The sequence below is a fragment of the Heptranchias perlo genome, chromosome 16 (assembly GCF_035084215.1).
Source record: "Heptranchias perlo isolate sHepPer1 chromosome 16, sHepPer1.hap1, whole genome shotgun sequence".
Classification (NCBI taxonomy): domain Eukaryota; kingdom Metazoa; phylum Chordata; class Chondrichthyes; order Hexanchiformes; family Hexanchidae; genus Heptranchias; species Heptranchias perlo.
In genome coordinates this window covers 33,551,905-33,569,476 of record NC_090340.1, presented here as the reverse complement: position 1 = coordinate 33,569,476, position 17,572 = coordinate 33,551,905, and the positions used below count along the sequence as shown (strand labels likewise).

Genomic DNA, 17,572 nt, shown 5'->3' with positions numbered 1-17,572 from the left:
AGTACTCAATCAGGTTAGTCAGACACGATTTGCCTTTAACAAATCTGTACTGGGTATCCCTTATTAATCGATGCTTCTCCAAGTGAGAATTAATGTTGTCCTCGACAATGGTCTCTAGTAGCTTTCCCACCACTGACGTTCAACTGACTGGCCTGCAGTTACCAGGTTTATCCCTCTCCCCTTTTTTTTTTAAAAACACCCCTTTTATCCTCTGGGGGGATATAGCTGTAAAATTCAGTACAAGTCTGTGAGCCTTGTTTGAGTACTGTTTCAATTCTGTAATGTCAGCACAGGCAGATGAAAGAACAGGACCACCAATATTATATCCACTTTCCCATCTGGGGGCTGGATAAAAGAATTCCATAACACTGCAGGCAAAACAGTACCGACTTTTTACATAGTCTTTGCTTACTGGGGGGTCCTGATAATGTTTCCTGCAAAGAGTAATGGGAGACAGAAGGGGGTCAGATCAAAAGTCCATTTGAAACTAGAGGGGAGGAAGAACATGTGGTGAATCAGTTTTCCAAGCACATACGGGATTATCCCTGGGGAACAGAATTCAAACAACACCATCTGGATTCTTGTCTCCTGGGAAAAAGGCCTTAGCAGCTGGACATCTGATTGAGAAAGAATCCCCTGTTGGTTGTTAATGGGCCAATGGATATGACCTTGCGCTCCTTGCAGGAAATGGCATCAGGACTCACCCCAATTTTCCTGTGTGACCTGAACTACATTATTCTATACGGTGTCACGTGTAGTTCTGAACTGCAAAGGAGCCTGTTAGAAAGTGGTTACTGGTGCAACTGAGCAGGGGCTGCTTACTTTGAATCATTCAGCTATTATTTAAAAATTTAAAAAAAGAGAAATATCGCACAGTGCTTGCAATTCACAGATAGTCGTTCACCGAACTATCTGAGCTTTTAAAATCCTCTCTCAGATGACATAATCTGCTGGCACAATGGGTCCATTTGAACTGCTGTTACTCAGCTGATCTGATTGTGCCAGTACAGTATTTCCACAGCAGCCTCTTTGAACACAGTATTCTGATAGAAGTGCCAGCTTCATTACCACTACCCATTCCCTTCGGTGGGAGATGCTTTCACCAACGGACCGCTATTTAAATGGACTTCTGTAGGGAGGACAAAAAGGTTCAATGACACGCTACATACTGTAGAGGAGAACAATGGCAAATCAAATAACCTTTCAAAATTAAGCAGCTTGGTCTTTCCTTAAGAGTAAGACAGCATTTGGTAAACATAAAGTATAAAAAGAATTTATATTTTTAAAAACTGCATGCCCTGGATTCTTTTTAATACTTGAAATGCATTAGAATAATAAAACAAGCAGCTATTGTTAGTAAGGCCCATCCCTGCTGGGCTGGCTTACATTATAGCTGCTTTTATATTGCTGTTATGTCACGTTAATGTTGCCGGCTCCCAATGCATGGGTCTTGTGCAGCCAGCAGCAACCCCAAAGTCACAGTGTCAGATTTGTTGAGGCCAGGGAAAGGAAAGACCTGGTTAAAAAAATGGCCTTAGGTGAATTCAACAAATTTATTTTGGGGCTGCCACCAGCTCCACAGGACCTGTGCATTGGCAGTTGGCCGCCCTAACACGGCAACACAACGATAAAAAAGCAACACAAGTTTGTGCCTGTCTCTCTTAAATAAACAAGATCTGTACTGATCTGTAAAAAGGCCCATCTTACACTCTGTCTTTCAAACAAATAAATAAACAAACAAACAAACAAACAAACAAACAAACCAGACCAGCACCAGGCCATAGTGAGATTAATCCCTATGCTCCAGTTTACACTGATTCTTTCTACTGAACAAGGTGGAGCAGCACCAATCTGTAATAAGGCCCATCTCCATAGATCCAATTTACATATCTCAAACAAACAAACTAGACTAATGCAGCCCAGACAAGCTCCCATTCACTGTTTCCCTTTTGTCATTCTGTCATGTCGATAAAGATACGGTCATTTTCCTATGTGCTCCACGGTTTACTTGGTTGTTTTTCCATTGTTTCCTATGCTTCTAATCAAATTTTTGGTATCGGGGTTCAGTGCAATGACACCTCATGTTGGAGTACCAACATACAGTATCAATGATAGGGGAATGCAGGTTAAATTCCCAATCTCTGGCAATCAAAGTCTTGGCAGAGGCTTTGAAGCAAGGAAACTACCTAACCTCCTCAGCGCCAGTTAGTGCTTCTTGCAGTGAGACTTGGGAGAGGAGGGGATGGATGGAACTGGGGAGAAAACAAGATTTGATATCCTTCCCCCAAAAAGGTTGTTATCCTGACTTTAATAGGGCTAGCCCCAGATGTGCTCTGTTTCTCCTCCATCATCACCCTGGCTGTGTTTCTCTTTGCCCCTCCCATCTTGAGGCCCAGAGGAGGTATCATTTGTGGAGGGAAAGGTAGGGAGCAGGAATGAAGTATGCAGAATGGGCAGTTAGATCCAACAGGATGCAGGTGGGGGAAGGTTTGAGCTGTGCATTAAAAAGGCCATTTCAGACAAACATCAGGTAGAGAGAGAGAAGTGAAAGTGTGTGTGAAAATACAGGTGGCCAAATGTTTTACAACCTATGTGATGGAAGGTGGGAAAAATAACACAGTCTCTAACAGCCTGTCAAGGATGGGTGTACAGAAGGAAGTCCATTTAAACACAAGCAGATAGACAACAAATTACATTTATATAGCACCTTCAATAAAGCAAGCCATACAAGGGAAGTTGGGCATCAGACCCAAGCAGGAATAAGAGGGGGTTGGTGACCAAAAGAGCAGCAACTGAAGAGGTAGATATTATGGAGGTTTTTGAAGGTAGGCAGAAAAGTGTAAGTGAGCCCCACAGTGTGGGGGTAGGATGACTAAAATCTATGCCACTGATGGCAGAACGGAGAAAGGGAGCAGTGAGCAGCAAACCAGAGCTGGAAGGAGAGAGTTTGAGCAGGGACAGAGAGCTGGAGAATAATGTGAAGGCAGGTTGGAGCGAGGTAGTGGAGGGATTTGAAGAGAAGGACAAGGATTTTGAAATTGATGTGCTGAGAATGGGAAGCCAATTGAGGTGAGTGAGATAGGATGCAGGCAGCAGAGCTTTGGAGGAATTGGAGTTTACAAAGCTGAAACCTGGTAGGGTGTTAGAAAACTTGAATCTGCAGGTGACAATGGCATGGATGAGGGTTCAGCAACAGCAGGGATGAGGTAGGGGAAGAGATGGAAGATGGTTTGGAGGAGGAGGTAGGCAGTCTTGGTGATGTATTGGATATGAGGTTTGGAGCTCAGCTCAGGATCGAGTAACACACAGAGGTTGCAAACTGCTGGGTTGAGTTTCAGTAGGCATTCTGAGAGGGGAATGAGATCAGAGAATAGGGTATGGAATATCTGATGAGGTTAAACAAGATAGCTTCAGTCTTGCCAATACTGAATTGCAAGAAATTCTGGTTGATCCACAACTTCATGTTGGATGGGCAGTCTTTAAGCACAGCAACAAACTTAGAATCAAAGGGTGGTAGTGAAGAGGTAGAACTAGGTACCATTTTCATATATATTAAATCTGACCCCACATAATCATAGAATCAAATAGCACACAACAACCATGGTTGTTATTGAGGGACAACAGATTGATGAAGGTAGAAAGTGCCCAAGAATGAAACTTTGACACATACTGGAGTTGATTATGTGGGCACTGGAGGAGAAATTATTGCAGGAGATGTACTAGCTACATTGAGACAGGTAGGAATGCAACCATGAGAGTGCAAAACCATGGCGGTGGACCACAGAGAGGCACTGCAGGAGAACGGTATGATCGATAATGTCAAAGATGTAAGGGTGGGGGGTGTGAACTGATTTATAGTGGAGGAAGAAAAAACAAATTATTCTTCCAATTTTTTGTTGAGTTCCTATTTCTACCACATATTTCTGTGATGTTTAAATCTTCATATTCAATTCAAGTTAAGAGTTAACATTTAAAAATGTGCTTCAGAAACTAGAGTGTTTATTTTCAGTACATTCTGGTTTCCAAGGAATATATATAACTGGTTGTGATTCTTTGTGATGTGGGGTGAACCGTTCTGAATACTAACATTGCATTGATAAAACCACTAGCCAGTTGCAAAAGTTGTGGCTTCTGTCCCACACTGCTTTGTGGGTCTGCACAAAAACTAACTCCTCTGGGCATCTGTCAATCTGTCCCATCACACAGGACTGCATTGCCCTTTTGCAACAGATGGATATGTCATGGGATGAACATTCCAAAGCTGCGATTGCTAAAATAGGACAGCTCTACTCTGAGACAGCAAGAAGTGGCCCAATGGTAAATAATCACTAGTTTCTTTCTCACCAAGCTCTTGCCAGTACAAAAAATGTCATATCCGCCGATGGAATTTATTTCTTAATCATTCATTCTACTCAGAGACTCTATTAGTTGACATGCATCTATTGCTTATGCATGCTGTACATTCCTAGTGACAGTGACCACATAACCACCCAAAGTCGCTGGTGGAAGAAAATTTTCTATTTTGGATGCAAGTATTTGTCGTGTTTGCTGGGTTTAAGCAAGGGATGTTCTTTGTTTAAGAAAGATTAGTCTGTAAATCTGCTCCCCATGAAGGTCACATCTGGGTTAAAAACTATTTTAGGATCCCACAGTGTTCTCTGGTGGAGGCATTTAAACATGAAGAAATCAGGTGCAGCTTTTACCTGTACAATAAAAGGAAATATATAAGGAAGAAAGGAGGATAAATAATATTTAATGGCGATGAAGGCTGCAGAAATAATACAATTAATGGAGTGAAATCAAAGTTAATTTGGAAAAAAGATAAAATAAAGTAAAAGAAGAAAAGGAAGAAAGAAGAAAATCCCATGACTGGTGACGATGCCTCATTGTATTATAGTGACCCATGTCCACACATATACAGTGTTGTATAATTTTGACAAACGGACCACTTCAAATGAATTTACTGTTCATGGGCTGCATAATTGCTGCATATTATGCACATCACTCCAAGTAGATCTGGAACAGAACCAGAATTGTTCAGGATCATCCACACTCACAGCTAGCAGAAATATAGCATTGTTTGTTGAAGTCTGATTACATATAAATGAAAGATTTTACAAACAATCTGGAATGGCTGTTAGCACAAACAATCTGGAATGATGGCAGCGTGATGGTCCTCCTGTTGAGCATTTGGATGGGGTGTGAGTAGCACTGCAATGACGGCAGCATGGTAGCCCCCACTGAGTATTTGGAATGAAGTGTGAATGGCTTTTATGTCTCTCTTTGCCTTTTCTTTCAAGCAGATGGTGATGCAGGGAACCCCAGCTACTCAACACTTTGTAAATTAACATGATGCAGTGGAATAAAATTAAATAAAATGGAATCCGCCTTACTCGGTATTTACCAACAACATTTTATATTCCATTGCTTATTTAGTGAAGTTAAAACCATTGCTTTGCCCATTCTAAAATCAGACCCTGGCAGAATTCTCTTTATGCTTTACTTAGAGGCCCCACCAGAGATGGCATAAAATGCAATACTCCTCACAAATTTCAAATCTGGTGGAGGTCAAGCACAGGCTGCATCACCAGAGGATGTCGGGTGTCAAGACAAGCTTCATCATCTCCTGGACCACGACTTATCGCCACAATTCAGCAATAACAACAGCATTTATATAGTGCCTTTAATGTAGAAAAACATCCCAAGGTGCTTCACCAAAATGATGCTAAGCTAAAGAAGGAGACAGTAGGAGGGGTGACTAAAAATTTGGTCAAGGAGGTATATTTTAAGGAGTGTCTTAAAGGAGGAAAAGGAGGTAATTCCAGAGTGTAGGGACTAGACGGCTGAAGGCATGGCGGGCAGTGATAGGACGAAGGATGTACAAGAGCACAGAGTCGGAGAAACACAGAGTTCTCGGAGTGTTGTAGGGCTGGAGGAGATTACAGAGATAGGGAAGGGCAAGGCCATGGAGGGATTTAAACACGAGGATGAGAATTTTAATTTTGAGGTGTTGGGGACCAGAAGCCAAAGTAGGTCCCTGAGGCAACGTGGGGGGTGGGGGGGGAATGTTTGAGCGGAACTTAGTGCAGAATAGGAGACGGGCAGCTGAGTTTTGAAACTTTATGGAGGGTGGGAGGATGAGAGGTCAGCCAGAAAAGCATTGGAATAACCAAGACTGGAGGTGACAATGGATAGGGATTCAGCGGAAGATTGACTGAGATAAGCATGAAGGCAAGCGGTGTTAGAGGTGGAAGTAGGCGATCTTGGTGATGGAGAGTATATGGGGTCAGAAGCCCAGCTCAGGGTTAAATATGGCGCCAAGATTGCGAACAATCTGGTTCAACCTGAGACATTGGCCAGGAAGGGGGATGGAATCAGTGGCTAGAGAAGGAGTGGGCGGTGGGGCCGAAGATGATGCCTTTGGTCTTCCCAATATTTAACTGGAGGAAACTGCGGCTCATCCAGGACCAGATGTCAGACAAGCAGTTTGACAACAGAGAGTCAATACAGGGATCGTGAGAGGTGGTGGAGAGATAAAGCTGGATGTCGTCAGCGTACACATGGAAGCTGACGCCCTGACTTCAAAACTAAATGGAAAATAAAAACAGTGTTTCACAATATGTAGTGTGTCACTGAACCCTTTTCAAGCCAAACTTGGGATGTCTTGTTTACATTTTAAAAGTAACACATGATTTATAAATTTTACAAGTCAACTTTCTTATCAATGTAGAGAAGCCTCTCAATCCTGCACATTCCAAAGAAGGCTGCCTTTTTAAAAGGATAATGGTAACCATAGTTGAACCATCTCATACTCTTTATATAGGTTTTGAAACTTTGAAACAACAGGTTTTTCTTCCAAACGTCTCCAAATCTCCACTCAGTAAATTCATTTTAAAATACCAGCAAGTAGTTAGGGTGTGAAGAAGAGATCCAGACTAAACTGTCTGCAGCTCCAAGCAAGAGTATGCTTTCACCCCGGCATACTTTAAGAATCACAATATTAGCAGAAGTAAAAATCAATGGAATTTACCACATGGAAAGATAGCTTTAAAAATAAAAGATTCCAAAATATAGGCTTTACTAACGGTGAAAATAAAACAAGATCTGTTCAATAAAACAGGTCTGTTGCAGCTTCTAAAACAAAGTATGAAATGTTAGCCCTCATCTTGGTCGACAAACAGAATTCCTCGACTATTAGCTGCGGCTTAATTCTTGATGATTTTGAAAGCAAGCAGACTGTTATCCAAAAATGCAGGCACTCCCAGTTGAGACCCTGGCCCAGAGATAGCAGTGTGTTTGCCTGGTGCTACAAATACTGTGTAATTTTTTTGGCAACAACATCAGAATTTTTAGATGTTTTAGTAGCTAAACTATTATGAGCTCTACAGCTGCGGCCAAGTGTTACATACCATATTAGGATAGTAGTCAAGCCCCAGAAATACAGCTACATCTGGCACAAAGCCTCACAAATGAATTCTGACCTTTAAAGCGTTCTCGGGTTAAAGTTTACCTGGACTTCTGGTGAAGTCATGATCTGGCCAGCTGCCCAATTAGGAAGATCTGGGCCCCAGCATTAATATCTGCAAATTTATTATCCCCAAAGAACTTGGACAAGGTGAAAAAAACAACCCACAGCTTCTCTATCGGGTGCTTTCAAAAGGAGTCTCTAGCACAATAAGAAATATGCCTTTTAAACAAAAAAAATTGCAATTCCAAAAGCACTGTACTTCTCCTCTCCTGCTTCCCCAAAACTTCCAAACAGTGGGCCTGTGCAGAGACCTACCTTAACACCCAAAGTCCAATCCTATCTCCCGCCAGGAACATAGGAGAAAAAGCTGAATGCTAAACCAGAACAGTATTCACTCACTAGTGTACCCTCCAAAGTTATCAGCACTCACAGGCAGTAGTTCAGCTGGCTTCAAACAAACTAACACATATACACCCATATCTCCAGCTGCCAAACCTGGACCAGATCCACTTACACCAACCCTCTGCAAAACTGGCCCAAAGGAAAACAGCAGCTCCCCAAGCTAAGGCAACGAGCGCTAAAATCTGCATGTGCTCACCTCCTGTGACTTGGCTGTCATCCTCCACTGATCACAGCAAAGTTGCCTATTCACTCATAGGGAACAGTGCATCCCCAACAACGCTGGAAACCAGATTTGGCTATTTCACCCCCTGCACCTGGAGAGGACCCCCTCATTCCTTCATCCAATTGAACCCCAAGAATCCAAGAGCATACTATTTGAATCCACAGCGTTCTGAGTGAAAAAGCAACCGCTACCATGCCAAAATACTTTATGTATCAATGCAGTCCTTTTGTAAGTACTGTGCAAAGTGCATGATGGATTCATAAAACGTAAATGTGAACATAAAGTCTTCAAAATACAATAAAGAGTTTACCTTGACAATAGCCCAGTGTGACATGCTATTTCCAGACTGCCCCAGCTCATTGTAAATCATTGTACGGAATGTCCAGCCAGCATAGATCACATACACACATACTCCTTCAGTGTTGCACTGAGGTGTCAGCCTGTATTATGTGCTCATGTCTGCGAAGTAAGACTTGAACCTAGAGTCTATTCCAGAGCGTGGGATCTGGGCAGCTGAAAGCACTTCCACTAATGGTGAGGCAAAGGGAGGAGGATGCACAAAAGGCCGGAGTCAGAGGAAAGGAAGGTTCAAGAAGTGGGGGGGGGGGGTGTAGCACTGGAGGAGATTTGTGCGGGCTGGGTAGGGAAAATCTGGGCTTTGAGGTCACCAAGGGGCGCCATGCAGATGAGAAAGAGGAAAGGGCCAAGAGGTGACCGTGCAGGGGTAGGAAGAGAACATAAGAACATAAGAAATTGGAGCAGGAGTAGGCCAATCGGCCCCTCGAGCCTGCTCCGCCATTCAATAAGATCATGGCTGATCTGATCCCAACCACAAATCTAAAGAACACAAGAAGTAGGAGCACGACCCGACCACACAGCCCCTGGGCCCTCTGCGCCACCCACAGGGCATTGACCGATCCGAACTCAGCTTCATGTCCAATTTCCTGCCCGCTCCCCATAACCCCTAATTCCCTTTACTTCTAGGAAACTGTCTATTTCTGTTTTAAATTTATCTAACAGCTTCCTGGGGCAGCAAATTCCACAGACCTACCACCCTCTGAGTGAAGAAGTTTCTCCTCATCTCAGTTTTGAAAGAGCAGCCCCTTATTCTAAGATTATGCCCCCTAGTTCTAGTTTCACCCATCTTTGGGAACATCCTTACTGCATCCACCCGATCAAGACCCTTCACAATCTTATATGTTTCAATAAGATCGCCTCTCATTCTTCTGAACTCCAATGAGTAGAGTCCCAATCTACTCAACCTCTCCTCATATGTCCGCCCCCTCATCCCCGGGATTAACCGAGTGAACCTTCTTTGTACTGCCTCAAGAGCAAGTATGTCTTTTCTTAAGTATGGAGACCAAAACTGTATGCAGTATTTCAGGTGCGGTCTCACCAATACCTTATATAACTGCAGCAATACCTCCCTGTTTTTATATTCTATCCCCTGAGCAATAAAAGCCAACATTCCGTTGGCTTTCTTGATCACCTGCTGCACCTGCATACCAACTTTTTGATTTTCTTGCACTAGGACCCCCAGATCCCTTTGTACTGCAGTACTTTCCAGTCTCTCACCATTAAGAAAATAACTTGCTCTCTGATTTTTCCTGCCAAAGTGCATAACCTCACATTTTCCAATATTATATTGCATCTGCCAAATCTCCGCCCACTCACCCAGCCTGTCTATATCCCCTTGCAGGTTTTTTATGTCCTCCTCACTCTCTACTTTCGCTCCCATCTTTGTATCATCTGCAAATTTTGATATGTTGCACTCGGTCCCCTCCTCCAAATCGTTAATATAGATTGTAAAGAGTTGGGGACCCAGCACCGACCCCTGTGGAACACCACTGGTTACTGGTTGCCAGTCCGAAAATGAACCATTTATCCCAACTCTCTGCTTCCTGTTCGATAACCAATCCTCCACCCATGCCAGAATGTTACCCCCAATCCCGTGATTTTTTATCTTAAGTAATAATCTTTTATGTGGCACCTTGTCGAATGCCTTCTGGAAGTCTAAATACACTATGTCCACTGGTTCCCCTTTATCCACCCTATACGTTGGGGGGGGGGGAGAGAGAGAAACACTGGGGAGGGGGGAGAGAGAGAAAAACTGAGGGGAAGAGAGAGAGGGAAACACTGGGGGAGAGAGAGAGAGAGAAGCCACTGTTAGAGATGCTCTGGCTACTAGCAGATATGATGTGGAGATGCCGGTGATGGACTGGGGTTAACAATTGTAAACAATTTTACAACACCAAGTTATAGTCCAACGATTTTATTTTTATTTTTATTTTATTTTTAATCCCACAAGCTTTCGGGGGCTTTCCCCTTCCACACCGCCTGAGGAAGGGGAAAGCCCCCGAAAGCTTGTGGGATTAAAAATAAAATCGTTGGACTATAACTTGGTGTTGTAAAATTGTTTACAATTACTAGCAGATAGGTAAAATTGGAACCAAGCAAAGGCAGTTCCATCAAGCTGGACAATGGATGGTGTGTGACCATGTCAAAGGCTGAAGAGGAGACTAGAAGGGAAAATGAACCACAGTCACAGAGAATGTTGTTTATGTTGAAGGATTTTGGATTTTTTGATATGGATTTTTAACTTGCTAAAGAAACAGAGTTTGGTTCAACAAAGGATAGAACACAGAACTGTTAAACTAGACTGTTCAAGATGGTATTCTGGGACGGTTGACCAAGTTCAAACAGTATTATTATTGCTTCATACGGTTTAGAAGGCTAATTGAGACAATGTACTTTCGCGGAGATAAGGGTAGAGGTTAAAGATAAGACAGCTGCCTGTCTAGGCCTTGAAAGTCTGTGGGAAACTGTTGTAAACATCAGATGCTGTAGCATCAGCTTGTTTGAACCACAGGAAAGAGAGAGAGGGAAAAGTACCAGCAGTTTTTCTAAAGTGAAAGGAGACGACAGTCCAGGAGACAGACCAGAAGAACACCAAGCAGGATGTCAACATGGAATTAACCTCTAAGTCTCCCGAAGCAGAATAATTTGACCATTCTGAGTTTTGAGTTGAACGACTGACTTAAGGATTTATGCATCTCTACCTGTAAACCTGTTGTGCTTTAATGTTAACAAAACAAATTGTTAGAAAAGTTTTAAACATTGGTTGATCTTACCTCTGATTACCCTAAAGAGTGAAGAGAGTTTTAAAAAAAAACCCTACAATGTCTTTGGGTTAGGGCCATTTCTGTGCTGTGTAGGGGTGGGGGCTGGAAACCTAATTGAAGGGATTAAAATAGGGTGTTTCGGGAAGAGATGGGCACGGATCTGGGAGGTGACAAAACATGCAACAACTTTGGAGATGAAAAGAGGATTGGAGATAGAGCGGTAGTTAATAAGGACAGAGGTGTTCAGGGTACGTTTTCTTGAGATGAGGGTTGATGATGGCAGTTTTGAAAGGGAAAGGAATGATGCCGGGAAGACGGAACCATTTGCAATGGCAATTAGCATGGGGGTCAGGAAGGGAAGTTGGGTGGTAAGCAGTTGAGTGGGAATGGAGTCAGGGGAGTGGGAGTTGATCTCATGGGTAAGATGAACATGGAGAGAGCATGGGGCGGGGAGAAGAGGAGTGAACAATTAGGGAAGAAACTAGAAAAAAGCCAGAGGACATGCGGGGAAACATAGAAAATAGGAGCAAGAATAGGCCATTCGGCCCTGCTCCGCCATTCAAAATTATCATGGCTGATCATCTAACTCATTACCCTGTTCCCACTTTTTCCCCATATCCCTTGATCCCTTTAGCATTAAGAAATATATCTATCTCCTCCTTGAATACATCTTGAACTAAGGGGATGTTTGGCATGGTGAGCAAGCAGAAGGGGGGGGGGGGGGGGGGAAAGCAGCAGAGGCAGCTGAATGGATGGCCTCTATCGAGGTGACACAGTAATCAAAATTTTTGCGTTCATGAAATTGAAAACTTTTTTGTCCAATGAACGGCCAGGTCACAACGAAGAACTACATAATCTCACCTGGACTGTTGGTGGTAAACCTGTAGGTCATGTGGGCCAGTGGGATAATGGTAAACATACAGTTATCTCCATTAGTCTCAATGAAGTCATGCCTGGTTATTGCAGTTGGATCAATATGATGTTCTCGAAAAGGTCGTATAAATGCCTGTACACAAACAAAAAAAACAAAAAAACTGCATCAGAATCCTTGACCTTTACTGTATGTATCACATTGAAATTACATCTAACCATCAAAGAGTAACCATGTACATTCAAAGTATTTCTAAATCACTGGTTGCAATGATAGTCTGCTTAAAAGGAAAAGCAAGTCGTTGGTCACAATAATAAATTATTTTTAGAAGCAATTTTTGTGACTGTGGTGCGAATTAGGGTAATACGAAACAACATTTCACAATTACGTACCCAGTGCCTCTGGGCAGCAATAAGTTCCAAGGACCATCCCATCACCCCCACCCCCACCTCCCCTCCACCCCAGCATTACATTTCCAGTTGCCACAGAGTCTGTGCTTGACAAATGTTGTGCAATTAGTGATGACTGAGCTAAACTCGTATAGATGTGAACTGGGCAGGCCCCGCTGTAATTTCCATGGTCAGCCTAATTAAAATATTTGGACAAGGTCCAGATGCCAGGAACACTCTAGATTCAGAGCTCACGAGCTGGGGGTGGGAACTAGTGGGCTTCTGCAGGATTTAAAGACCTGCAGCAGCTTAAAAGGCAAGCACGCACAAAAGCAAATTCGCAACGTAACAACAAAGGTTTTGAAAAGTAATGTCCGGCAGGTCTACAGGAGCACAGAGAGCCCTCAGTTTTGCCACTGCAGCTGTGGAAGCGTTGGTGGATTAAGTCAAGCAAAGGAAGAAAGCTCTGTTTGGCACAAAACAGTACAGGGCCCCAAGGAGGACAGCACTGGGCCAATGGAAGGCAGTATGCAGAGCTTGCCAACAATCTGCAAGAGCCAGTACAGTGCCCTTTGCACCCCCAGGGTTCACCTGGCCAGGTTCCTTCACTTACATCCTTGAATGCATTCACCCCACTAAAAGCATCATTTGGAATGCACTTGCCTGTTGAATTACTCTGTCATCACACACATTATGAGCTGTATATTGATCTAGGTTTTACTGCACTTCATGGAAACAAAAACATGCCCATAAAATCAAAGAGCGAGCGCTGTGGCAGATGGTGAACACCCAAACCTCCACGCTCTCACCCGCTGAGGAGGAAGCTCTTCTAAACCTGGGGAGGGAGGCCACGGAGGGGGTCAGAGATGGGCAAGTAAGAGGGCATGTGGTAGCTGCAAGCTCGAGACGACATTCTGCTTCTCTTCCTTCTCATCCTTACTGCACTCTGCATTACTTGTCAGCAAGCTACATGATAAAACTCCACTCCTTCTACTGAAAGTGACACGTGAACTCTGCTTCTCTTGTCCTCTTTCAGATATGCTCAAAGAAGATGAACTACACCTAGTGCATCTGGCCCTGCCAGCACTTCCGAGCATGTGCCATCACTCACTCATGCATGCACCAGCCCAGAGACATCTACCCCAGGGGAATTAGTGAGCCAGAGCAGAGTGCATTGGGTGACAGACAGGAACAGCTGTTGGTAACACATGTGGACAAAAACATTGCTGACCAGAGACTCAGGATACATCACTTGACTGAAGAGGCTAGTGATCCAAATCTCAAATATTACACTTTTAAAAAGAGGGATGTTTACAAAGCAACAAGTGTATTTGCAGGCACTAAAGGGCCATGGCAGATAGTGCCCTGCAGATGACTGATCAAGTAGAGTCCACTACCTGCATATGCTTGGGAACGCACTCCACTGCGTCCCTGCTTTCCTGCTGTTTTCCACGGGCTGGAACCATCAAGGCAAACTGCATCTGCCCACGTGGCTGTATTTCCTGCCATTTGCACTTTAACAACACTTCAACAACTTGCATTTATATAGCACCTTTAAAGTAGTAAAACATCCCAAGGTGCTTCACAGGATCGTAATCAGACAAAAATTGACACCGAGCCAAAGAAGGAGACATTGGGACAGGTGACCAAAAGCTTGGTCAAAGTGTGTTTTCGGATGATTTCGCCGAAGGCTGCATGTAGATGCGAAATAGAAAAGGACCAAGGAAATAGGAGGGGGGACTCCAAAGGTAACGGTATGGGGGTGGGAAGAGAAGCCATTGCAGGAGATTCTCTGGCTACGACTCAATAGGTAAGAGTGGAATCAGGCGAGGGCAGTCCCACTCAGCTGGACAACGGAGGCGAGGCGAGGCGTTGGCGGAGGATGGTGTGGTCAACTGTCAAAGGTTGCAGACAGGTCAAGGAGGGATAGTGCACCACTGGTATGGTCACAGACTATGTAATTTGTGACTTTGATTAGGGCTGTTTTAGTGTTGTAGCAGGGGCAGAAATCTGATTAGAAAGGTGCAAACATGGAGCTACACGAAAGATGGGCACGGATTTGGGAGGTGACAACGTGTTCAAGGATTTGAGAGTAAAGAGAAGTTGGACTCTTGGAACACTAGACATTAGTTAGGCTCCAGAGGGGGTCTCAGGGCAAAATCTGGAGGATTTGTGCAACACATTCAAAATGCTGCTATGCACAAGCCACATCAATAAGATGAGACATTTTGTCCTTTTGCCCAAGTCCAAATCATCCAAATACACCAAGAGCAAATGCAGTCCCAGTAGTGACTCCTGAAGTACACCACTTTACGGATGCCAAGAGTTTGTCCACAACTGATGTTAGACTAACTGATCTACAGTTATCCAGTTTATGCTTCTCTCCCTTCTTGAACAAATATTGCTCATAGTATTGAGGCCTGAAAGAGTAGTGACCTAGTGAGTGCATAAAGTAACCTGCATTAATCGGGAATGGAAATATTAACCCAAGTGAAAAGTATTGCATCTGTACCCAATGCACAAGTGAAAACTGGGCTCACGCTGACATTTTTGCACCACATTCCTCATTTCAATAGATGCAAGGCTGGACAGTGGCTTCTCACAGATACTGATAAAATTCAGCACAAACATGGGATCAGGAAGCACATCGATGAGGATAAAAAAACAACGAATGGAGAAGAGGGAGTAAACAAATTGGCGGAGTGGGGAGGTCATGTGGTACCGTTGTACAAAAGAAAGTTCTAGTCACCTTCTCCCTTACCTTCTTGCTTCGAAATGGAGCATATCCCTCTTGCAACAATTCTATTTTAATGAATGTATTTACTTTTTAAATGTCACTATGATAAAGAGGTGGTGTTCTCCAAGGAAGTTCTCAGCCAGCCCCTTAAGAAAATATGGAATATAAAAAATGATCTATCAGTGCACAAAGGGCAAACTAAAAGCAGAAGCACATTGGAGCCTACAGAACAAATAAAATCAAACACAGTGAAAGACAAACAGAAAATTAGAATGTCAAAAGTACCAAAGAATAAAGAGGCCACAATAGAGCTATAAGCACTGAACCAAGTATTCAGCGAACCTACAATAGGAAAACATTCCTCAAGCTAGTTTCTAATTTCAGCCCAATAGAGACCGCATTCAGTTTGTGTCAGGAGTCACAAGACAAATGCCCCAGAGTTTATGCAGAAGGCAGCCTCCATTCAGTATGTGCATTAATCTGTCCAATAAACAAGTCCAAGGTCAAATGCCGAAAGTTGTTCTTCCAAATCCCAATGCAAGTAATAACTGCAGCATTTAGATAATTGAATAAGTTATGAAGCAACGAGACGCTAGAAAGCCTCTTCTCCCCTTCCCCACTGCCCTCTTATTCCCCCCCCACCACCACCACCTCCTCCTCCTCCCTTCCCCATGTACAATTTGCCTTGCCATTGAATCTATGCAAACCACTAAATCTCTTAAGGGAGATGGCTCACCACAGATAAAGTACTGAAGGAAATAAAACTCTTAAAGGAGTCCCAATGCTCAAAAGATATAGAATCAAACATCAAGATATTAATTAAATCTTACTACTCAACCGTCCAACACTAGCTGGTTGCATTCCATAGATGACGTCATCATTCCTGCATGTTAGTTACATCAATCTAGCTCTACCCTTAGAACCTTCAATGCTATTCTTAAACAAACATTTATCCAACACTTTATTAGTGATAATCAACATAACATTTGTTCATTCTATGTGATTAATATGAATTAGTGTTAACTGTATTCAGGTGGTGGGTATCAATTGGGGACTCTCTTGTATCCATTTATGGGAGGGTGTATAATGTTGAGCTGTGTGAATAAAGGCTTGGAAGCAACTGAAGACCAGGCTCTAGTATTCTATCCTTCACCACCTGGCTATTCAATTTATAACATTGTAGCAAAGGATGGTTGCCTAAAGGAGGAGGTTGGAAACTAAGATTTATTTTGAACATAAATAAAATCTTGAAAACCTAGTGGCCATTGTGGAAAATGGAAGAAAGCAAGTTTAAAGCGTCGAGGTAATATTTCCTTCCGATGTTCTCGGAGTTTGAACCATATGACCAGTGGAAGAATGAGGTTGATATGTGGACATGGGTTACTACTCTATCAAAGAGAAAACAATGCCTGGCCTTGTCACTTCTTGAACAAAATAAAGTCAGAGTAAGGTATTTTCTGAGATGGATGCAAATCTTTTGGATAATGCTGAAGGTTTTACCTTTCTAATAGATTTTCTGGATCAAATCTACAAGGAAGATGACCTGTTAAGTGCCAATGAGGTCTGGTCAGCATTTGACCGTCCATTTTTTGAAATCTGTCATTCAATGGATGAGTATATCATGGACTTTAACAAATTGTACAAAAGGTTAACAAAGTTCAAATTGGGAATCCCTGGATCGGTACTAACATTTAAAATACTAGATTGTGTTAAGGTGTCTCATATGGACAGGCAACTGGCCCGAACTGGGGTCCAGTTTTACTGAAAAGGAGACGCTGTTGGACCAAATGGCAGCTGCCTTAAAAAAATTCCGGGAAAGTCATTCCCTTCAGCCTTCATTGAACAAATGAGGCCTTCCGCTGGGACACAAAGAATAGAAGATTCAATGGTTTCCAGGTTTCAAAGTGTTCCAGATACTAAACACAGGTGCCAGACCAGGTTTCAAAATTTTCAAGAGACCGGACACAGGTGTCAATATGATGGACGGATTAAAGACATCCAGGTTGGAGATGAAAGCAGGTACAGCAAATCCAATTATATCAACAGAAGACAAAATTGGGACAGTAATAACGGGTGAATGAATCCCAGGAATGCTCAAGGGAAAAATCAGTGACGTGACTCTAAGTATCATTATGCAGCAAATTGCCCAGAGCGAACATGCAGGGTCTTTGAAAAGACACATGAAGAAAGTCGTTCTGAAGAAGAGGATGAAGATAATGATGAATTTGAACAGATTATACTGGTCACAAGGAGTTTTAATCCTGTGATGAATGTACGTCGCAGATTCCTTTAATTGCGCAATGTTAGATGGTGCGTGTACTTCAACTGTATGTGGGGTAGATTGATTAAAATGTTATCTC

The 17,572-nt window shown here is 43.0% G+C and overlaps 1 protein-coding gene across 1 annotated transcript in view; it reads right to left on the bottom strand.

The window, feature by feature from the left end:
• The window catches only part of si:ch211-212o1.2 (uncharacterized protein LOC492735 homolog), a 110,828-nt gene that overhangs the window by 26,691 nt on the left and 66,565 nt on the right, over positions 1-17,572 (bottom strand). The window contains exon 4 of the mRNA XM_067997915.1: positions 12,077-12,221. Coding sequence (XP_067854016.1) covers positions 12,077-12,221 — 145 coding nt within the window. The remainder of the gene's footprint in view (positions 1-12,076; positions 12,222-17,572) is intronic.